The 24,192-nt window shown below is 39.5% G+C and overlaps 2 protein-coding genes across 2 annotated transcripts in view; one reads left to right on the forward strand and one right to left on the reverse strand.

Moving 5' to 3' along the window:
* Positions 1 to 9,456, forward strand: part of Polq (DNA polymerase theta) — a 91,703-nt gene extending 82,247 nt beyond the window's left edge. The window contains exons 26-30 of the mRNA XM_051191449.1: positions 885 to 996; positions 2,554 to 2,678; positions 5,258 to 5,411; positions 8,042 to 8,157; positions 8,564 to 9,456. Coding sequence (XP_051047406.1) covers positions 885 to 996; positions 2,554 to 2,678; positions 5,258 to 5,411; positions 8,042 to 8,157; positions 8,564 to 8,677 — 621 coding nt within the window. The 3' untranslated portion in view covers positions 8,678 to 9,456. The remainder of the gene's footprint in view (positions 1 to 884; positions 997 to 2,553; positions 2,679 to 5,257; positions 5,412 to 8,041; positions 8,158 to 8,563) is intronic.
* A 14,354-nt stretch (positions 9,457 to 23,810) lies between these two features.
* Stxbp5l (syntaxin binding protein 5L) overlaps positions 23,811 to 24,192 on the reverse strand; it is a 223,895-nt gene continuing 223,513 nt past the window's right edge. Inside the window, exon 28 of the mRNA XM_051191450.1 lies at positions 23,811 to 24,142. Coding sequence (XP_051047407.1) covers positions 24,101 to 24,142 — 42 coding nt within the window. The 3' untranslated portion in view covers positions 23,811 to 24,100. The remainder of the gene's footprint in view (positions 24,143 to 24,192) is intronic.

The raw sequence follows: 24,192 nt of genomic DNA on the forward strand, positions 1-24,192 counted from the left end.
CTTGCTGAGATCTCAGACTGAGGCTAAGTAATACAAGCAGAGTACTCCAGGAATCCCACAAAATAGTGTTAGTGTTAAAGGCCAAAAGGAAGAGTAAATGGAGGTTTAAAGTAAAAAGCCCTTGGCCAGGTGTGATGGCAGAGGCAGACATGTTGTGTGTCCTCAGTGTTTTAAGGTCAGTCTGATCTGCATGGCAAGTCTGGCTAGCCAGAACTATGTCATGAGGTTTCATCTCAAAACAAAACCAAAACACCTTGCAAAATACTTAAGAGTTATCTTTTAATTTTTCATTGTCAGTTTCCTAAACACTCACAAGTCATGATCCCAACACTGCTCTCTTTAGTTTTAGATGAGAACATTTGGCTACAAAGAGGTCAGGTGGCTATGGCAAGATAATACGTGACTGCGGTAGGACTTACCCTCTGCCACTTCCAAAATTTATTTAGAAGGTTTATACTTAACCCAGATGAACTTTGCATTTGTGGAATGTGAGACATTAGGCAACTGTGAGTTGTAGATATTTCTTTCCAGTGATGTTTCTCCTACTCTCAGCCATGGGCAAGGAGAGGAATATTTGCAAAACTTTCTTCTGGGCACTTCCTTCGAAGACACTACTGAGATACTCTGAGGAATAAAACCTACTCTAATGGGTGGTGGACAGAACAAACAGAAAGCAATCTTCACACACATATACACAGTAATGCTCAGAGGCAGGACAGATGTTTGTTGAGTACTGGCTTCTGTGGGCCCAACTCACCCCAGCTGGTCTAATCATGTCTGTGGTTCACTGTGAAGTAGAAGTTTACCAGGTCCTAGTGAACAGTCTGTATTCACTTTGTATAGTTATGACCTTCAGCTTACCAAGTGTGATGCCTACCTTTCAGATTTGCTATGGGATCATATATGGGATGGGAGCTAAATCCTTAGGAGAGCAGATGGGCATTAAAGAAAACGATGCTGCTTGCTATATTGACTCTTTCAAGTCCAGATATACAGGTAAGAAGACTATCTAAACTAAGGATCTTGTAGCTGCTCACCATATTAATTATCTTAATATTATACACATTTATTAAAATCTCTATTAATGAGAAATTTTTATCAGGAATTCCTGAGGGCAAGTAACATGCAGTTATTGTCATTTTTAAGATCAGCTTGTTTAGATAAAGGCAGAGTTAGATGTAATATCAGGCTCATTTGCTGTTGTGCTGTATACAGTGCCTACTCTCAAAATAATGGACTTTAAAATTTGCTTTAGATAGCTTAGATTGACAGTAAAACATTTATCAACTGTGTTAGAAACTCTGAGGGGCTGTTATAGAGCAGTTTGAGTACCTTAAATTATTCCTCCTTTTAAAAGCTTATTAAAGTCACTGTTTTCATATACATACGTCTGTGAACTGTACTTCAGCTAAGACACAGAAGATGGGAGACGAGGGAGAGGGACCTGCAACTGGGATATAATATATGAGAGAAGAATAAAGAAAGGAAGAAGGGGGGGGGCAGTCGGTGGCCCCTGACAAAGCCTGTGCTGAGGAGAGCTTTATTTTATTGCTTTGTTTTTTCTCTCTGTAAGACTGGAGTCATGCTACTCAGAAAGCCACTGGCCACATATCAGAAGCACTGTCAAGAGAAAGGCAGAAGCAGAAATGAAAGGCTCTTGGATGAAGAATCAGGGACAACTCTAAGCCTCACTTTTTAGATATCCAATGAATCTAGGAATCTTCGTCCTAAAGATTCGCTGTCATAAAGCCATGATTGCTATGCTTTGTAGATAACTCATCCTGTTTGAAACAGTCATGGGCCTTGTAGCAATAGCACTGAAGGAGAGGCCTAATTCATGTTCTCACAGAGCTTAAGTTCCTTTCATCATACTTGGCAGAATGTATTTATTTTTTACCTTCTCATATCTTCCAAGTGAAGTGTCAGCTCTAGTTTATGGATTGGACCCTGTCATTGATGTGGAGGCATCTGGAAGTAGTATTAATCCTCTGATGAGCTGAAAAGGGAGAGTAAAGTAATCAATCCTCTGTGGATCTAGTCACTAACATGACTCACAGCAGGCAGTTCGTGTTGAATTGAGACACAACCCCTGTTTCTGGATTTTCATTCCCCCCCCCAGATTTGAGTATTTTAATACTTAGACGACTTTGTTCAAAATTAGTAAAAATGATGACATTGTTGTATTATACTTACATGAGGTGATCCAGATGCCACCTGCTTAGCGCAAGCTATATGTCTGTGTGTGAATTTGTGGCTGTGCATGTTCTAGATGACCGTGAACCCCCAAACCTGAAGTTGAAATTTAAGAGCAAGACAAAAAGGAGGAAGATTGGGAAAGCTCACTTTCAGGATCATGTGGATAGGACAGTAAGGCCCTTAGGATGTAGATGATCTAGTGATGACACTATGTGACATTTAAGAGCAAGGGTGGCTATGAGTAGTCAGAACAAGAACAAAGGAAAACTGGGAGGCATGGTGGGATTTTGCTGTATTGAAACAATGGTGACACAGGGGGTGGACTTTGTTGTAAATGTTTCTGTATTTTCTTTGTAGGAATTAATCATTTCCTGAGGGACACAGTGAAGAACTGTAGAAGAGATGGGTTTGTTCAGACCATTTTGGGAAGGCGTAGATATTTGCCAGGAATCAAAGACAACAATCCTTATCATAAAGCTCATGTATGTTGAAATTTCTCTGCTTTTCAACAAAGTTGGCCATTGATTTTATAAAGGACGTTTGGAGTGATGACACTGTTTTGGGGAAGTTAATATAAACATCTGGTCGCTTAAGACTTTAGCATGTTACTTTTTCCTCCCCAGTGCTGGGGTTGAACTTTGGGGCATCAATCATACCAGGCAAGCATTCTAATGCGGAATATATTCCCATCTTCACTCCTGTTTGTCCTCCTTTCTCCCCCAACTTTTTGAGTAGGCTGGTCTTGTAGCACAGGAAAGTGTTGAGTTGCTTTTGTCTTCAACTCTGGAAGAGTTGGGACTACACACTTGCACCACCAAGCTCAGCACAGACTCCATTGCCTTTCAGTCCCTACTTTCTCCCATTGCACAGTTTGCTGATGTTCTCCAGGTTAGCCGCTCATTAACCACAGATCTCCTTTTAGTCCTGTTTTACTTTTTATTAAAAGAGGTTATTAAGCTATTCAGAGTAGTGAGCAGGGTAGCTTTAACTTAATGCTGTAGGGTCTCTAAGATATTTGCTTAAATTATTAAAATTGTTTTTAAATTGTTGGAGGTCATAAAATTATTATAGTTATTGACATATTTAGCTCTATTACAGTTCAAATTTTCCAATTTTCATGCATTTTGTTCTGTTATGTCTCCATAATTTTGCAAGGCATTGTCTGCTGTCCAGCTTCTCTGGCATCCAGAGCTATCAGGACACTGATATGTGTTGGGGCCTTAAATAACATCTGACTTTTGTCACAGCATCACTCTCTAGCCTGCATACACAGCAGCTTTTCAGACTGTTTATCATTTCTGAGCCAACTGGACACTGTAATTGTTCCTTTTAGAAACATGGTCTTAAATCACGGAAGAGAAAAGCAAGCAATATATAAAAGCATCCATCCTTCATGTACACACAGTTATTTGGCTTCAGGGAGGAGATACATCTTGGAACAGATTCTTGAAGGCTATTATAAGTTCAGAGTGCTGGGAATGAGCTCTTTTTAGAAGCTGGAAGATGTTTAATGGCAGGAACCATCCCTGTGAGATTTTTCCTGTGAGCTATTATGCCAGGTCTAAATGGTGAGAATTCCCATCATCACAATGTAGGTATAATACACAAGGTCAAAGCTCAACTGGCCTCTGCAGAGGGATGGATATAACCCTAAATCCAAGCTAGTGTGGCAAAGAGATGAGCTAGTGAAACCACCAGCACTAAGACACATACATAGTTGGTTTTTTTGCTGCACCCTGATGGTTTATGAGGACACCTTCTACTAGTTGGTTCCTGACCCCAGATTTGCTTCCCCAAGTTTATTAGGAGCTCTTGCCAGCTTTCCACATCTTCTGGCTACTGCTTATGGAATCTGTTGATTACTCTAAGAGAAAGAGTGATTTCCAATGCCAAGATTATTTCCTTGGTTTCTCCCTTTTTGGAGACTACCCAGATCAGGTTGTTTGTGGGCATGGCCATAGAGATTGTCTTGATTGTTAACTGATGTAGGAAGACCCAAACCATTGAGATTGTCACCATTGCCTAGGCAGAGGGCGTCCTCAACTTATAAGATAGGAGAAAGCAGGGTGAAAGCAAGCAAAGATTGGATGTTGACTGTGCTTTGAGTTCCTGCCTTGACTCACCCTCAGTGATAAATGGTAACCTGAAATCATAAGCCACATAAACTCATTCTTTAATTTGCTTTTAGTCAAAAAAGTAAGCTCCTATGTATAATAACTGAGAAAGGCAACAGTGACAGTTATTCAACCTACTACACAGAGATTTCAAAGTGGCAAAGTAGGTGACACTCTGAAGTTCACACTCGAGTTCACAGTAGCTTTATCAACATTTTGTCTCTTTAGCAGATGTTAAACATACGTTAGAAGCTGGGCATATCATCTTCCGAGGAACGCTCCAATAACATTGACTGCCTGTCTTTAAAAGAGACTCTTGCCATTTCACAAGCCATTTGGGGTACCAGAACTAGTATTTATGAGCAGTTGCCCCTGGATAGTAAGCCAGGTTCCTTCCCCTCCTGTCCTACAATTGACTAGGAGCAATTATTTCAGGGAAATTATAATTTAATATTTGAGGATAACTAATGATTAGCTTCTGCCACCCATGCAAATCTCTGGTTCCTATCAGAGGGCTTCAGACCTGCTGGCTAAATATTGTGAGATTGGTATGGGAAATGTCCAACATGCATTACAAAGAATATTCTTATTTTTAGAATAAGAGTATTTTTAGGAATAAATCTTTTAGAGTGATGTTTATAAATATATCTTCAGTGCTCTAGCTGTTCTAGAATAAACTGAGTGGGAGCTATTGGAACTATTGGAAACATTTTAAGTGCAGTATAGTTAGGGGATCCTAAATGAACGTTGAAGATTTTTAAACCAAAACAGTCCAACATGATGCTTAGTCTAGTCTCATGTAGATGGTCCAGAAGAGAGGGCTGAGGATTGTTATAGCATGTGGCCTACCTCTTAATGTCCTGGGTCAAATCTCAGACCTGACCACTGTGGCTAAATGTGAGACCATGTTGACACATATCATTCCTACCTGTAATTGCTTTTTATAGGCTGAACGTCAGGCCATCAACACAACAGTCCAAGGATCGGCTGCTGATATAGTCAAAACAGCCACAGTTAACATTCAGAAGCAATTAGAGACCTTCAATTCAGCCTTCAAATCCCATGGTCATCGGGAAAGCATGCTACAGCATGGCCGAACAGGTTTGTCTGTCAATGAGGCACTTGCTATAATCTAACTTGCTAAAAATGATTGCACCCAGAAAGTAGGTATGGAGAGGGCATATTTTATATTTTGGTACCAGATACCTTTATACTCTTGGAAATTACTAATCATTCCAAGGAATTGTTAATATAGATTATATACCACATTGGAAATTAGATAATTTTCAAGCTTGCTTTAACATTTTTAAGACTGTAATATAATTAAAAGTAAACCTTTCCAAAAAGAGGGAGCTGAAGAGATGGTACAAAGGTTAAGTATATTACTGCACTTATGGAGGATTTGAGTTCTGTTCCCAGCACCCACATCAGGAGGGTCACAACAGCATGTAATTCCAGCTCCAGGGAACCAACACCTCTGACCACCTCAGGTACCTGTATTCCCCCCCACACACACACATAAATCTTAAAAATAACAAATACACCATATTTTAACATAAGTAACATGTTTTTGTGAATCTTTTTGGAATAGAAGAAAATTAGTCATGGGTTACTTTATTTTGCATTTCTACAAGTCTCTTTTATGCCTGACTCAAAAAGATGGATTCCTGCTTCTATAGCACATGTCCTGTGTCTCTGGACAACCCTCTGTGAAGTTTGCAACGATAAGCTCCAAGGTTTTGAATGCTCATGTGTTTCCTGGGATGTGGGGATTTGAGCTGAGCCCAGGACAGTTGGTTGGTTGCCTTGCTGTTGACTTATGCAAAAGCACCTTGAGTGCTGTTAGGAAGTCATTTTGACCGTGCACCTGTGGGAGTCCTCTGTGGCCCAAGAGCATTTGGAATGTCAAGTTTAGAACCTTGACATTCCTATTTTTGATGCCTGTGCTCTCTGAGGTGACCTTACCACATACAGTCTTTTGTCCTCTTTGCTCTGGTTGTTGCTGTTCTTTTTTTCAAGATACTTTCAGGTTCTGTTCCTTATTTCCTGGATAAGTTACTTGTTCTTTGGTAATTGGTAATCAGGTAGAGTTCTGCTTTTTCCTCTTCTTTACTTTAAATACTTTCCATACTTTACTTTAAATGCCATCTGTCAGTGCTAGTGAGATGCCAATCATGACCACAGCCTTGTGCCTGACTAGAAAAGATAATAGCACAAGTTCAAGATGGAATTTGCTGCTTCCAAAAGAGATCTGTATAGGATACAGCAACTAGTATAGAGATTTAGAAATAGATTCTTATCAACTTAGAGGATTTTTACATTTAACACCTAAGGAAGCTGTGATCCCTGAATAAACAGTGTGGGACTCCTTGGCAGAGCAGAGTGTGTCGACAGGACTCATGCACTTTGAGGTTCAGTGGAAGTCAGGTTAGTGTGTCACTGAGGATGATGTCATGCTGAGTGACAGGAGCCATGAATCATAATATCAAGGAAAAGTGATCCCAAGGAAGAAGAAACTCACTGCATTCTAGGTCAGAAGCCAGGAATCGAGAAATGGCAAGAAAAAAATTATCAGAAAGGAGAAAAACTAGAGCATCTAGAAGCAGTGGTTCTTAACCTTCCTAACGCTGCCACCCTTTAAAATAGTTCTTCATGTTGTGGTGACCCCCAACCATACAATTATTTTCATAATTGTAATTTTGCTACTGTATACATTGTAATGTAAATATCTATATGAAGGATATCTGATATACAACCCTGTGAAAGGATCCTTTGACCCCAGAAGGGTCGACCCATACAGGTTGAGAATCACTGATCTAGATACTCCTATGGTAAGTGGACACCACGTGGCAGGTAAATTTCAGCCAGGCTGACACACAGACACAGCTTTGCAACCCTGGGGTGGAAGCAGCTTGCTGTAGGCTTAGCTGTCTTCATACCCCAGCCACCTCTGAGCAAACTCAGGCTGCAGACCATCAGTAGCAGTTAAAGGACTTTGTCAGAAGTGGCAAATGTTGGAGGAAGGTGAAACTTATTGTTAGGCCTGAAGGATGAGTAGCAAATTTGTGAGACAGAGAGGAAGGGTTGCTGTGAAGTGCGAGTGCACAGGTAGAGGCAGTTACTATGAGGGATACTGTCTGCCATTAGCCTAGCTAGTTAGGAAAGGGTAGTTAAGCCTAGGGCAGTAGTTGGTCACCATGTGACTAGTCATTGACATTTTGCAAACTGACTGAAAAATACAGGCTATTAAACAGACAGACTCTAACCTACAATTCATGGTACTCACAATGTGTTAAGTTCACATGTGGACCTAGGTTTGGAATTGCCCAGACAATATAGTCCGTCAGGGAAACATAAATTCTGCCACATGACATTTCTAACACAGCAAGGCACCAGGGAAGGCCTTTATGAAACACAGCCTGGTAAGAATTGACTGTTCCCTGGAGTAGTGCTCAGGTCCCACCCATGTCACCTGGTATTGCCACACATAAGGTGAAGGATACTTATGAAAAACAGAGAAGTCTTAGAGTGAGCTCCATTTATCCTGTTTACTCCTTCTTTCTTCGGGGAAGTTACTGGGGATTTGAGTTTGCCTGCTGGTAGCTGCCAACTCTCAGTTCTCCTGACGGCTCCAAGACTTGTGTGTTTTGATATATTAGTTAAGAATTTTGAGAACTTGAAATTTTAAGAACAAAATGACAAAATAGTTTTTTTTCCCCCCCTTGGGGCAGGATTGTTACCAAAGAAAAAACTGAAAGGGATGTTTTGTCCAATGAGAGGAGGCTTCTTTATCCTTCAGCTTCATGATGAGCTTTTATATGAAGTGGCAGAAGAAGACATCGTTCAGGTATCTTTGCAGTACACAGTCTATGTAGCAAGCAGCAGAGATGCTGGGGATCAAGAGGACTGGTTCTTTGCCATGCCCGGTGTATTTGGGCCCTCGCTAGCACAGGCTGGCTGCATAAAGGTTGAGTCCCCACAGGGAAAAAAGCAAAGCTAAGTGTGCACAGTGTACTGAAGGTAAGGGGATTCCTGGTGCAGAGACGGTTGTCTGGGGTAACACTGAGGAAGAGTCTGAGTGCTCATCAGTGCAGGGTAATCTGCATGCCTGGCTCATTATTCATTTAAACACCACTGGATGCAGAGGGCCAGGCTAGTTTATTCCTTTCTTAGTGGGTGAATTGGGAAACATCGTTGGATTGGGCAACATCGTTGGATTGGGCAGTTTGTTAACCTCTTTTCTTTATTTGTAGGTAGCTCAGATTGTCAAGAATGAAATGGAATGTGCTGTAAAACTTTCTGTGAAGCTGAAAGTGAAAGTGAAAATGGGTGCCAGCTGGGGACAGCTGGAGGACTTTGATGTGTGATGGTGCAGGTAACCAGGTCCCCAGGCCAGCCTGGTGCAGACAGTCACTTAGAAAGCATAGAGACTGCTTCATGAACAACAGCTCTCAAGTTGGGATGCACTTAAATGAGCAGTTCTGTAGCCAGTCTCTATATAAACCACAGTCTAGTTCCTGTAGAGCCACTAGACTACAGGGGAGATTTACTAGCTATTCTCGCCCTCAGAGTATCTATGAATTTGCCTTTCCTAATTTATTTTACCTCTAACAGTCTCAGAATATACTTGAGAAATGCACTTAGCACTTTGGGTCCTCATCTGTGTAGTGGAAGGACTGGAGCTGCTTTTTTATTCCTACCAAGGACTTTGGCACTCATGATGTGATCCCTGAAGAGCCATAGGCAGTGCTCAGTTTTTGTACATGGAGTTTAAATGTACAGTGTGTGGTCTTTTTGTCTGAAGTAGAATTTTAAATGGCAAATAAATCAGAATTCTCTATGAAAGTAGGATTATGAAAGGAGTCTAGAAAGTAATTTTCAGGAACTATTGTCACTTGCTCTTTTTTCTTCACAGTTCCTACAATGAACATATTTGAAATACTCTTAAAATGAGCCATCCCCATAGGAAGTGTCCAGTCAGGTCACATATTGCTTGTAGTTGGACCTAACACCGTCAAGCCAGGAAAATGCCCCTAGTGTCCCTATCTGTGTTTGTGATAAGGAGAGAATAGTCAGACTCAAAACACTGATTTTTATACTCCAAAGTGATCATTTTTGCTGTTGGAATAAATTTATGAGAACCTTATATCAATGTTTCTGTTTTTTTATTTTTAAACAATCTATTTGATCTAAGAGTATCAGAAACCTCCTTTATTTAGTTTTCTCATTTAAGAAATGTTTATTATACTTTTAGTTATCAAATGATTTTATGTGTGTGTTAATCATGATGGAAAGAGACGCCTGCTTCATCATATACAGTTGGATAAATGGATGCTGAGGGACAGGGGGCAGAAGATGCCTCCAATCAACCAGGTGAAGAAGAAGCCTATATAGAATGACAGAGAATCTTTGCCATCTACACATCTGATAGAGGATTAATACCCAGAATATATGAAGAAAACGAAAAAAAAAAAAAAAAAAAAAAAAAAACAGCCCATTTAAAAAACAGAGTTCTCAAAAGAAGAAATAAAAATGGCTAAGAAATACCTCAAAAAAATGCTTAGGAAAATGCAAATCAAAACAAGTTTGAGATTTATCTTACCCAAATCAGAATGGCAAAGATCAACAAAACAACTGACAACAAATATTGGAGAGGATCTGGGGAAAGGGGAACCCTCATTCACTGTTGGTGGAATTGCAAACTGGTCCAGCCACTCTGGGAACCTCCAAAAGCTAAAAATAAATCTGCCACATGACCCAGCTATACCACGCCTTGCCCAAAGGACTTAGCATCCTATTACACAGTTGTGTTCATTGCTGCTCTGTTCACAATAGTTAGGAAATGGAAACAACCTAAATGTCCTTCAATTGATGTCTGGATAATGCAGATATAGTACACAAATACTGTGGAATACCATGCATCTGTAAATGACATTTGCAGTCGACTGGGTGGTACTAGAAAAGATGACATTGAGTGAGAGAATCTAGTTCTGGAAAGACATGGCATTTGCTCTCATATCTATGGCTCCTAATTCAAAATTTCAGATGTAAGTTTATAACTTCGAGTAACAACAGAAGCCAAAGAAGCAAAAAGTAACCCTAGTGTGTGTGAAACTATCAAAGAAAATATGAATCAATGAAAAATTCAAAGCTAGAAGTGTCATAATCCTTGCTTGATTTTAAGACATACTGCAGAGCCACATCGACAAAAACAGTATGTTACACAGGCTGAGGGAATAGAATAGAAAACTAAGAGACAAACCCATGTACCTACGACACAACTTTTGACAAAAGTACCAAAAGCAAACCTGGGGAAAGACAGCCTCACTAATACACTCTACTTGGGAAACAGGATATTTACATATGCAATATTGAATCTTGACACTTAGTATAAAAATTAACCCCAAACATCCAAGATGGTAAGACCTAAAGCTCTGAAACTGTATGATGAAACCAGAAACTGCAAGATACTAGTAGAGGTGAAGACTTTCTAAATAGGATCCCAAACATGGGAGACGAAACTGATTGACGAGGGCGATTGCATCAAAGTGGAAAGCTGCTACACAACAAAGCAAACAACAAGGAAGCAACATTCACTAGCTCTTCATCTGTGAGATATTTAATGTCTAGAATATATAATAAACTGAAAAAAATAAACCAAGTATGTTGATTTTAAAATGGGCAAATGAGCTAAAAACAGACACTTCAATAAAGAAATGTGTGTGGTCTGTAAGTATGTAAAAGACATATTTAATGTTATGAGCCATCAGGGAAGTGAAAATTAAAATCACAGTGGGTCCCCAGCTCATACCAACTACAATGGCTGTTATAAAAAAACAGACCCCAAACAACAAGTAAGGATTCAGATGAAGGAAAGGATACACATTCCGTAAAAGTGTAAATTTGTGCAGCTTTGTTGGAAAGCAGATTGGAGACTCCTCAAAATTCTGAAACTGGAGCTACTATGTGCCCCAATATCTTTGGTACATAACCAAAGGGCATGGAACCAGCTTCCTGTATACCCATCTTTATGGCAAGCTTAATTATGGCTAAGAGGGATTCAGCTTAGGTAGTATCAACAGAGTAATAGATATAGATACATGCACCACAGAACCTTACTGAGCTATAAAAAAATAAAGTTCTGTCACTTGCTAAGTAGATAGAACTGGAGGACAACAGAAAGCCAGGCACAGAAAGACAAGTGTGTGGAATGTAAAACAAATTAATGATAATAATAATAAAAAAAGACAAGTGGGAATATTTTTTCCCTCGTGTAGAAATTTGAAAACAAAGAGCTGGCCTCAAAGTGGAATAGTGAATGCTAGGGATTATGGAAGCAATCAGAGAGGGTGGGGAGCAAAATTACAAAGGGGGAGAGATAAACCAATGCACAGTAACTGCATGTATGGGGGCCACTGGATCCCATTGTATACAATTAATGTGATACACATCTACAACAGTTATTTTGCAAGAATAAACTAATTTGTATTCATAATGAAAACCCAATAATAGACAAGTGACTTGCACTAACTAATTGCTTGCTTTGATGTTTGAGCACAAGTTTTCATCCTTACTCCAGTTTGATCCACATCAGGGTGACCCAAGAAGAAAGCATGGTGACTTCCTTGGTTCCTTGAAAAATTTCAAACCGATTAAGCCCCTTCTGCTAATGCCTGTACTCAGCGAACCCTTCAGCTGCTCTCTGCCTCTTTTCTCACTTGTCTGTTCCCTACAAAGCCCATTTGTGTGTGTGATAAAAGTGTGCACACCCTCTGATGGTGTCATCGGTCCTAGTATTCATAGTCAAATATTGTAGGGGAGGTGGAGAGGGCCAGCCCCCTCCTCTGGGGCCCTGTGACACAACTATGTCCCCAAGTTGTCAAAATTGACATGTATAGATTAGGAGTTAAAGGTCTAATCACACATAAATAAGTTGCTTATAATTAGAAAAGTATAATTAAAATATTTTCATGTTTCATGTCATCAAGTAAAAAGATGAAAGTTTGAGAGTAGGCCGAGATGAAAGCAAGTGTTCCTAAGCATGACCAGGAGAACAGGAAATCCAGCTGGCAACAGCTATTATAAGTCTGAAGCAGGTAGGCCCGATTCCAAAGCCACACTGTGCTCATCCCCTACACTTGTACATAAGCACATGTAAATGGTCAATGCTGTCTTGTCTATGGTACCAAAGATAGGAAAACATGTCAATGCTTACTACTAGTAAGATGATAAGTTATAAAACAAATGAGATAAAGAGTGACTCACGGTTTTCCTCAGATTGCAGCCCTGGGAAGGCCCCATACTCCAGTAGAAGGTTACACACATGCACATGCAGGCAGACTTGGAACATTTTTAAAATGAGCATATTGACAACTGTCTGTAACTTCAGCTCCAGTGGACTCCAGTGCACCAGGCATGCAGGCAGTATACAGACATACATGCAGAACATACACAAAATAACAAAAAATATTAGGCAGAGAGAGGCAGGAACAGGAGGTTCTGGCTGATCTGGGATAACAAGTTGACTCAAACAATAACAAAATCCTTAGGAAGTTGAGAGGGAAAAATGATGGTGGGGATACAGGAGGAATTGGAAGGAGGTGGGTGCAGATTTAATCAGAACATAGTATATACATGTATGAAATTCCCAAACAATAAAAAAATGAAAATTAAAAAAACAAACTTACCACAAAGTTGAGAAACTAGCTCAAAGCACAAAAGGCAAGTGGTCAGGGAGGGAGGGAGGAAGACTGACTCATGAACAGACAACCTGAGACACAGGCACACAAGCACTCCAGCACTAAGCAATGCTTGGATGAAAGCAGTGAACTACATCCACACTGTCTAAACTCATTATGTTGCTGAGAGCATTTGTTTTTGGCTCATGAATCCCCAGGATGCGTTCACAGTGGTGGAGTGGTGGCAGGCAGCAATCAGCAGGCCTGACGGCAGGAAGAGAAAGCTAAGAGCATGTGCAGACAGATCAAACTGGAAGTAGACAGATTTTCAGCTTCAAAATCTGCCCTCAGTGATGTATTTTCTTCAGGAAGGCCACACTACCTAAACCTCCCCAAACAGTGCCACCCACCCAAATTCCTGAGACTATGAGGGACATTTCACATTCAAGCCACTCCATCCCACCTCCGGGCCCCAACGGGACTCATGGCGATACCATAATGCACAATGCATGTAGTTCAACTTCAAAAGTCCTCATAGTTTCAATACTGTTTCAAGTTCCACAGCTGTCTCTTAATTGTAACCGCTTACCAAAAATAAATAAATAAATAAATACATAAATAAATAAATATTACATGCTAGCCACACAGTGGCATAGAATATATTACCATCCTAAAAGGGAGGAATGGCGCACAGTGAGGAAGTCTGAAACCCAGCAGTTCAAACAAATCTTGTAGTTCCATGTCCTCTGTTAAAGGTTGTATAGCTCCACCCTCCCAGCTTTGTGGCCTGGAGCACTTAACTTTCTCTTGGGCTGATCGCGTTCCCCGTACGCAATTCTCCTTGGCAAATACCTCTCAGCTTTGGCATTTCCAAGATCTTGGGGGGGGTCTCTTGTAACTCAGGCTTCACTCTCAAGACCTTCATGTAAAGGCCTTTCATAGCCTCCTGTCCTCTGAGGACCTTCATGCAAGGACCACCCTTGTCACATGCTGCCTGGCCTTGGCAGCTCTCTTAAATCATGAGGGAAAATCCATGAACACTTCTTGCCTGCATCTTTCATGCCTGTAAGACCAGCGACACATGAACCACACTGTCAAGTGCCATTGCCAGCTTGGGATGGATGCCATCAGAAGATGTCTAATGTCCTTTCTGAATGAAGTAAGGAAGTCAATTCAGGATATGAAAGACTTCAATGAAGCAAAATGTAAGAACCCTGAAATACTGGAAATGAATATTTTATTCAATAAGTCAAATAAACTCCTTAAACTTTTTTTTAAATAGATCAAAGACCTTAATGTAAGATCTAAAATGTTAAAGGAAAAAAATGAGAGGAAATATTTCAAGATATAGGTGCAAGGTCGGGCCTTGGTGGTGCATGCCTTTAATCCCAGCACTCAGGAGGCAGAGGCAGGTGGATCTCTGTGAGTTCGAGGGCAGCCTGGTCTACAGAGTGAGTTCCAGGACAGGCTCCAAAGCAATACAGAGAAACCCTGCCTTGAAAAAACAAAACAAAACAAAACAAAAGAAAAAAAGAGAAGCAAAAAAGATACAAAGAGGAGTTGAGTCAACGTCTATAAATAAAAGTAGGACATCACAAAATAAAAAAGCTTCACAGCGGTGGAAACAGCGAAGACACACTCCATAGATTGGGAGAAAATCTTTTCCAGTTATCCACATTGTCTTAGTCACTGTTCTATTGCTGTAAATAGACACCATGACCACGATTGGCTTAGTCCATTATCATTATGGATGGGAGCATGGTGGCCCATATGCCTGGCTCTGGAGTAGTAGCCAAGAACTACATCCTGATCTACAAGCAGACAGACAGACAGACAAAGGGAAAGGGAGAGAATGGGCCTGACACAGGCCTTAGAAACCTCAAAGACCACCCTCTAACAAGGCCACACCTTTTAATTCTCCCCAACAGTTCCACTTCCTGATTACTAAGCTCTCATATGTATGAGCCTGTTTGGGCCATTCTTACTGAAACCATCACACACCTTATTAGTCACTTTTCTATTGCCATGGTAAAACACTGTAACCAGGTATTTCTACTTAACGCTTCCAGAGGCCTCCACCCAGTCTTCCATGGCAGTGAGACAGCAGCATGTGGCAGGAACAGCTTGAACTGCAGGCAGGAAGTATAGAATGGAATGACATTTTGAGACTTGTCCCTACATTCCTCCACTAGCCACGCCTCAAACAGTGCCACTAGCTGGGAACCAAATGCCTGAGGATGTAGGGGAAATTTTCATTCAAAACACCACAACACCCCCACTGTGTGACTTTCTGGTGAGCAAGTAGTGATTACCCCAGATAGGGCACTGATGACACAGCAAGAGGAAGACTGTACCCATATCCAGCTTAGTGACCAGCAGGGGATCACTTACCACAGTGTGATGACTCAAAGGGAGCCGCATCATGAACAGCCCAGGACAGTGACCATGGAGGTTGAAATCCTAGAGTTCCCTGAACAATTTAATTTGCAGGTGGCTCAGCTTCTCCTCAGCAACAACCCTGGAGCACCGGGAGGAGTCTCTTGAATCTGATAGCTTCAGGACCTTCCTGAAGCTGGAAAATTGTATTTACTTCCTGAGTGTTATGGGGCCTTCGTGTCCTCCTCAGGGAGGGAAAGCTTCAAGTCACAGAAACAGTGCACAGCATCACCCCACAAAGGATTAATGTCTAGAGTATTGAAAGAACTCAAATAGTTAAACCAGAAGTCAATCAACTCTACCAACACATGTGCTACTGCAGTGAACAGGAAATTCCACAAAGATGACATTCACACAGCCAATAATCACATGAAAAATGTTCAACCTCACTACACATTAGAGAAATACAGTTTAGAACAAACCAAAATTCCTCGTCAGAATTGCTGTCATTAAGAAATCAATAACAAGGTAGAGGCTTTACTCCTAGCAATGGAGAGGCAGGGGCACAATGAAAATTAAGATAAAAAAGAAACATTTAAAATATTTAAACGACTGGATTCCCAAACAATTTACAAAGCTGTTCTCTTTCAGCCACAAACAGGTATCTATTTGCTCTGACATACACAAGATAATACTACTGAAGTACAAATAATACAACAAAATTGAAAATACTTTTATTTTTATAATTTTATTTTGAAATAAGCTCAAATCTAAATAAAAGTTTCAAGAATCGTACAAAGAATTGTAATCAAGTGGGCAACCACACTTGAATTTTGAAAATTACTCCATTGAGGCCATGACGTTTATGTCTCCATTTAGGATCGTGTACTACATGCAGGGGTCATGGGTTTTGTCTTCCTAGATCTGGAATATCTGCTTTTCCTGGTCTTTCAATACATCAAAGTCAAGTCCTTATGGGGCAGCAATTTACAGAGTGTCATTCTGTTTAGTTTTGTTAACATTTCCACAGGACAAGATCCAGATTGTGTGTTTTGGCAGGAATGCTATGTTCTTTTCAAAGGGGTACATGAAATTGGTTTGTCCCCTTACTGGTGGCAGGACCTTGCTCCCTCAAAAACAAATATAGTATCTGCCATGTTTTTGAGTGTAAATGTTTAATGTTGGGCACTTTTTTTTAAGACACTTGGAGGTGATGTAAATCACCCTATTCTGACACCTACTTGACCCCATTAGTTTGAGCACTGATATATATTGTCCAACATATTAGAACACTAGTTCTCTAACAGCAGTTTTAAACTCCATTTATATTTAATGGCTGGCATTCTGTTGTAAGGGATAATTTTCTCTTCCTCAGATTTATTTATATCAGTATGAACTCATGGGTTCCTATTTTATTCAATTATTATATTTCATGGGTAAATTATTCCTCATTTGGCCTGTGTACACTCCCTCAAGCTGTCGCTGGGTGTTTCTGACATGGAGCCATCTTTCTCTGAATACTTTATTTTCTGATACAGAGTGTATTCCAGAGTTGAAATCAGCCATTCCCTTCAAGATGCTCCAGCACATTTAGCAGGAAAGAATATTTGGAAATCAAAATCCAGTGCTGGCTATATTGATAGCCAGTGTGCATTTTTGTCTTTCCAGTGTTCACAATTAGAAAATATTTATGTACAACATGCACACACCTTCCAGTGTGCATATATATTTAAGTGTATCTATGTATTTAACTATATATATACATACATATATATATATATACACAAACATAAAATTCACACTAATAACTCCACTCCAATTCTAATCGACATTGCCAGCCATATCTTACCTTTCCTTCTTTAAGAAGTTTTGCTATTTTGAATTGAGAAATAATAATTATATATTGATAAGGAATAATCTGATAGTTTTGTATATATATATATATACATTATGGAATGATGAAACCAGGCTATTTATCACGATCATTCCCTCAACTATTATTCTTTGTGGTGAAAGATTTAAAAATACTCTCCTTTACCTATCGTGAAATACAGAAATTACAAACTTCAGTTACCTGTATGAAAAAGTACCAAAATGTGTAGCTTTTCTAGTTTTCTCTTTTAATTGTATATCCTTCTACAATTTCCATAAGTGAGAAACTTGGCTCCCATATCCTGGGTGAATCTATTTAAATTCACCCTTGAATTGAGCCACTCTCCTGAGACAAATGGGTTGCCTTCTGTGCGCTCCAAAGAGGACCTCAAACCCCATGGTCACTGGCCACCTAAGACTCACCTGCCACCAGCTCACCCCAGCTCCGTTTTCTGTGGACTGCTCCTGTCACCCTGATCCAGCGAGGTCAGCCTGTGTGTGAGGCTCCGTTGTTAATCTGCTCCAGGGGTGTGGCTATCATTTATCTAGAGGGAATGGTGGGAGAGACTTGAAGGTGACAGGTTGGGGGAGAAGGGAGGGAGGTGGAAACAGAGATGAAGGGGTGAGGAAGCAGAAGAGAGTTGAATGCAGGTTTGTGGGCTTGAGTTGTAATTAAAGATAAGATAAACTGATCTTCCTGAGAGAAATCTGAAATACAGATTAGCATTTATATTTTAAAGGATCTATTTGTTTTTACTCAAAATTATTTTTCAGCCTAGGACTAGCTGTTATTTTCTCAATTTTATATAGATCCAACTGTAGGAGAAAACTTGTGGTGAAGGATGAATTTTTCTAAGATAATTAGAACTTGGAAGCATAAGGTTAGCTGGCCTAGGCTTCCAGTATAAATCTAAAGGAAGTGCTAGGAGGGGAATTGAATTAACTATGTTGATGAAAGGTAAACAATTCAGACTGTTTCATCTGGGGTTGAGAAATGCTGACTGTGACCACTAGATGGTACAATAAACACACAACAAATTCATTTTTTCTGCTTGAGCTGTAAAAGAAGGAAGTTAAGGCCTGTTGAATCTCTAGGCCTTTGAGCTACAGCAGTGTATTATGGGTACTGTTAATAAATTTTCTTTTACTTTCATTCCACAAGTACAATTCAATCAGTAGCCTTGCAAGTTGTCTTTAAAATTTTCACTAAAATGTTACACATGTCCCCAATTTGATAGAAAATGTGAATGGATATTTTTAACACTTTCAACCAAGTAATTGTAATAGAATATTCATTTTGGGGAACTTGGATTTTGTTTCCTTTTTTTTTTTCTTTTCTTTCTTTTTTCTTTTCTTTTCTTTTTTCTTTCTTTCTTTCTTTTTTTTTTTTTTTGGCTCAAATAAATATGTTCTTCCATCCACTCCATATCTTATCTTTTAAAAAACATTCATTCTTGGTAAAACCATAGTTCACAGTTTGCAAATGAGGGCATTATCTCTATATTTTAATCTTGGCAAAAATCAATAGTACATGACATCATGACATAAGAGAGCATCTATGTACAAACATATACAATTTTATTGATATCTCTACAGACTACAAGAATTTTAAGTATAGTCACAATTGCTGAATGCAACAGAAAAATAGTAATTTGTCATTTTTTGAAAAGATGCAAAAGTTCTGAAGATGAAAGAAAGATACATCAATGGTGTTGTCTGTCTCTTATTTCCTAGAATAAAACATCACATAATTGAGTACTAAAAATTATAGGTTGTTAGAGATTTTAATCCTGTGTACAGCTACCCAAAACCACCACCTAGTGTATCTTCTGGCTTTGCAGTTGAGAAAGGTGGGCCAAGACAGTAGGGAAAGAGGCAGGAGGGGCGGGAGTCTGAATTTTGCCTTCCATTGGCTGGGCTCTTCCTTTCTGGGCATTTAAGCACTTTTTCAGGGTCCTGGTGTTCAGATGGTGTTTTTTTTTTTCTTTTTTGTTTTTTTCCTTTACCCACATACCCAATAAATCAGAGAACAAATTCAAGTGGTCCTGGCAGCTGTTGAGACAACAATCAAACAATTCTCTGATTTGCTGAAATCAGATCTAGTAGGATACCCACAGCAGAGCAGGGACCACTCACCATGTCTGCTCCAGAGGAAGGGTATGTCATAAACTTGGAGCTGATTTAGTATTTGATTATTTTTTAGAGTTTCCATTGTCCAGATAATGAGAATTAATTTTACTACTTAGCTTTATATATTGCTGAACTATGGTGATATTCCTGGTACCTTATGTAAAAGGCAGTCAAAACTTACAACTTTGACTTAAAATAACTAAAGATCAAGTCACACAGAATAAGTTTCAAAGAATTAGTGGGGCTGCCTGATTGGACATGTGTACTCACTTTTGTTCTGTGAGAGGCACAGAATAAACGCCAGTGAAGACAAGGCTGTGTCTCTTACAGTCTGCCTTTCTTGGTCCCATAGAAGGGGCTGAGTACCAGCTCAGGAAGACAAGAATCTTTCTTAGTTGGTCATAAAGCAGTGCTTAGCAACTTTGGCTGGACATAGACCCATTTTTAGGACTTTCAAAAATACTGATGTTCTCTTCCCAGTCTAAGACAGCTTGAACTCATTGGGAATTTAAAAATCTCAAATGATTGCTATGTACCTCCAAGGCTGTACTTAAAAAGATACAAGCCAAAAAAAGATGCAAACACAGGCATTCCCCTGTGCTCTGGTTATAACAAAACCTCACTTCCCTCAGACTCTCATACCCCTCCCCACACCCTCACTCCCCCACCACACTGCACTGTCTCCCCTGTATCTAGATGTGACCTCACCATTTCTGTCTGTAGATAGGAATACAAAACTTTTTAGTAGCCATGCTTCTTAGAATCTTGCATATGGAGCCAATGCTCAACCTAAGTTGGTGACAACTATCTCAGGCACTCTAAGCAGTGTGCATACGCAATGCCACCACAAAAGATGAGGCTGAGAGACATAGGTGAATAAGCTGTGAAGCTGGGGTTTTTCCTGACACAGAGAGCAAGACTTGATCTGACATGCTGGCTCTCATCACTGCTCCAAGTGAACCAGAGTGGTCAGGGAACAGGGTTTGCCCTCTTCTCCAAGAAGCTTGTGATACAAGAATATCCTAATAGTTTTCCTTTCCAGGCTGGCTAGGCTTCATTTCATCACTCTGTCCCAATGCCTGATAGCTAAGAATCTCAAAGAACAGTTTAATCTTCAACCAATCTTGGGCCTCATCTTACCCTTTTTTTTCAAACTGGCATAGACAATTGGTAAATGATACTTTTAAAATGGTATTGGTGGGTCATACATAAGGGACCCTATTGTTTAAGGTCTCTTTAAATTTTTGAGGGTCAGAGATCTAGATTTTATTGAGAATCATTTCCAAAAGATTGGAGAAATGTACCTATGATGGAATTTCTGAAAAACATCTCAGTTTTGTCACTGAAGCTGAAGTCACACAACACACAACAGCCCCCATGGTGAAGTGAAGAAGCAAAGTCCAAAGCGCAGCATTTTCAGGGGATTGAAGTGATAAGTCAATCACCCTCCACCCAGATCCCAGGACAAATGGACAGTTTCATGGTGAGACCATTGCTTACATTACTGTTAGAGCCAGGGAAACACACGTCTTCTTTATATGATTAATGAATAGGATGGAAGGTCTGTTTTCTGCTGGGACACTAAGGGCTCTTCTGTTGAGGAAAGAACCAGAGGTAAAGTCACCTTGTGCAGATGGGGCTTTGCAAGACTTATCTTCTGATGCCACCTTGGAGATACAATGTAATTTGGCGTAACTGAGACTCCATCACCTTCTGCAGCACTGTTAAAGTTTCTGGAGGTGGTTTTTCTTATGGTCCAAGGCAGAAGAGAAATGAAAAAAATGCAAAAGGTTACATGTATAACACTACTCATTTCTCTAAGATAGCAATGATGACAAAACAGTGGTGGTTTTGTGTGTGTGTGTGTGTGAGAGAGAGAGGGGGGGGTTAATGCAACAGAATAGAAAAGCTCAAAGAGGAAAATCCATGGTTAAATTATTGTTATTGCTATCTCTTTGAATTATAAAAATTATTTTGATGCAGTAAAACCTCATTAATTTGGATTCTGCCAACCATTGATTTGTGGGATAAGTTACCCTTAAAAAGGGGCTTGGCAAACAATTTTGTAAGCACATGTAAGCCTTAGCAATTTATGAGAACTTGCTCTTCTCAAGCATTGCAGAAGCACCTATTCCAAATGTCTATTTATACATTTTTGATGTATTTGCTGAAGCCAGAATTTTAAGCATGTCTATTGTAAAATGTGGATGTCTCCTTTTGATATATTCTCCGTGTGCTTTGAAATAGTCTGCAATTGTTAGCTCACTGATTTTTCAAAATTGAGCTCTATTGTATATGAATCACACATATAATTTTATGTGGTACTTCTCTTGCTAAGACAATGTGCTCTTATTGTATGCTGTTTTCTGTAAAAACATACCTTATGTATTTCACAGCCTTCTCTTTAAATGATGTAAAATAGTAGCTCTCAACAATTTTGTCTTTTCCCCTCACCTGTCATTACTAGCAGGTTCCTAATGACATCTAGGAGGCAGAAGCCAAGGGTACTATGAACATCCCACAATACTCTAGAAAAATTTTGTGCTAATGATGCTGCTATTGAGAACTCTTGCTATAGAACAAATGGATTTGTTTGTGTATGTGTGTTCTTGAGGATTGAACCCAGCATTTGGAACATGGTGGGCAAGCATTCTACCCTGAGCTATATCTCTAAAACAAGTTAAACATTCCTGGGAGTTTCAGAGATGCCACTGAATTCAATGCTTCAAAACAAAAGAAATACCTTATTCAAGACATTTTTAAATGTAGAAATATTGAAATATCCAGGAAAATCAGAGACTTGGGCCTTTAAACAGATAGTGTAATTATGTGCTGGGATTGGACTGCCAGTGTTTTCTGGGTCCTAGCCTTCAATTCCATTCATATTTTACTATATAAACGTGTGGATCGTCTGTGTTTCCAAGCTAAGTTCTCTTACGCTAACACTACAGCCGAAAGTGGATTTACAGAAAGATGTTTTTTAAGAAACCAGAATTCTAGGATTCTGAGAAATGCTACTCTAGTATGTATTTTCTGGCTCTTTTAATCATCACTGCTCTCATTTCAAAGTTACTGAGAAGAATTTAAAGGAAGCACCGTTTCAAACAAAAACTATGAAGCCAATGAAAGTGATAATTTTGCCTATGAAGCTGGATTCAAGGAAATGTTGATGTTTTAAACACAAATGTAAACCCAGCAAGATCTCAAATCACTGAAATTCAGAAAAGACACACACTGTCAGGTGAGTCCTGTGACTCTGACTCCCAGACATGTTCAATAGAGTGCAGAGTAGGAGTTGTCACCTATTCTTCCCTGTAAGTGCTTCTCTGCCGGTTTATGACAGATAAGTTTATCATGCTAGAGCTGCTCTTTACCTCTGAGAGTTTTTAAGGTGGTGTTTGGTATTTGCTGCCACATTCCTGTGACTTACATTAGTCAATCTAGTGACAAAATTATTATTGAGTTTGTATCATTAAATTATCTATGGATTTGTGTTATTCATGACGACTGTGGCCAATATAGCTAAACCACCACTAGATTTTATAAAGGTTCCCATTAGTACATGTTGAACCCCAAAGTATTTTCTAACGAAGCCCTTATGAATCAGAAATGTAGTAACTCTTTCCCAGAACATTAACTGAGGTTTTCCTGAATCGCATCGACAAGAATGACCAGTTTGGTCTGTGACTGTGAGGCTGCACAAAGCACCTTGGGGTTGTACCCTACTGGGTTTGAACAGTAATATACTGTGTAACTGGAAGATAAGGATACAAATGATGCTTTAAAAATATATCATTTTGGAAACTAAAATTGGGGTATGTGAAATTCCACTCTTTGTGAAATCAGTTCTCAAAACTAAAATTGAATTGTTCCTATTGTCTAGTGTCTGCCAACTTATTGCCAACTCCTCTGTAGACTATAAACCAGGCTGAAAAAAACGCTGGGAGGCGATTCAGCCCTGTTTGGCTGAGGACTAAAACCCGGGGTTCATCCTGAAGGTGACAGAAATAGAAATAAAAAGTGTTGGGAACACTTCACTATCATTGCAATACTTGATTATGAATGAGAGCTGTAAAATGGTGTGAAATACTATGGAGAGAGAAAAACATTAATCAGATTCTTGCTTGGAAGAATTCGGTGATGTCCTGGTATACTAAGGAAAGTTTCAGATGAGAAGAAAATTCTGGGTTTGTTTTGATTCCTTTTCAGTTGGGTATGGCAGAGACACTTGAAATGCACTGATATCTTCTAATGCAAAATTTTAAACTGTTGGGTGTGGCCCAATTCATAAAAGTAGTTTACCATAAATCCTTTTTCTTCTGTTATAACATGCTTTTGTTTCTTTTCCTCTTAAGATGTTAATTTATCATGCAAAGATTTTTTTCATTAAGTGCATTAATGCTTTTGTTTGTACAGGAAATTTCAAATTAAAAAGACTCCCCAATAGTTTCCAAACACAAATTCTTAGCAAATTATATGCCAAGATGATAACATCCATTCCACATGGGGAAAAGACAAATTCAGCCATTATCTTGGGATTGTGACCGGGGTTCCAGTTTGCGTGGTGTACAGCAGCTTTGCCTTGGGTACGCCTCCTTATGATAACTTCAGATGGGCTCTAATGGAACATTTTGTAGAAGAAACTGGTTTCTAGCAGTTGAATAGTGATGCTGGGAATAAATTTGGTTTCCCTGAATAATGGTTTCTCAAAGCAGTCACAGCTTCTTTAGATGGTTAGAACTGGTACCATTTCTTATCCTTGTATTTCAGCATTAACTGGGAAGAGAAAAATAGCAATCAAAAGATGCTACAAATACTTAAAAGTG

This window comes from Phodopus roborovskii, unplaced genomic scaffold (genome assembly GCF_943737965.1).
Source record: "Phodopus roborovskii unplaced genomic scaffold, PHOROB, whole genome shotgun sequence".
NCBI lineage: Eukaryota > Metazoa > Chordata > Mammalia > Rodentia > Cricetidae > Phodopus > Phodopus roborovskii.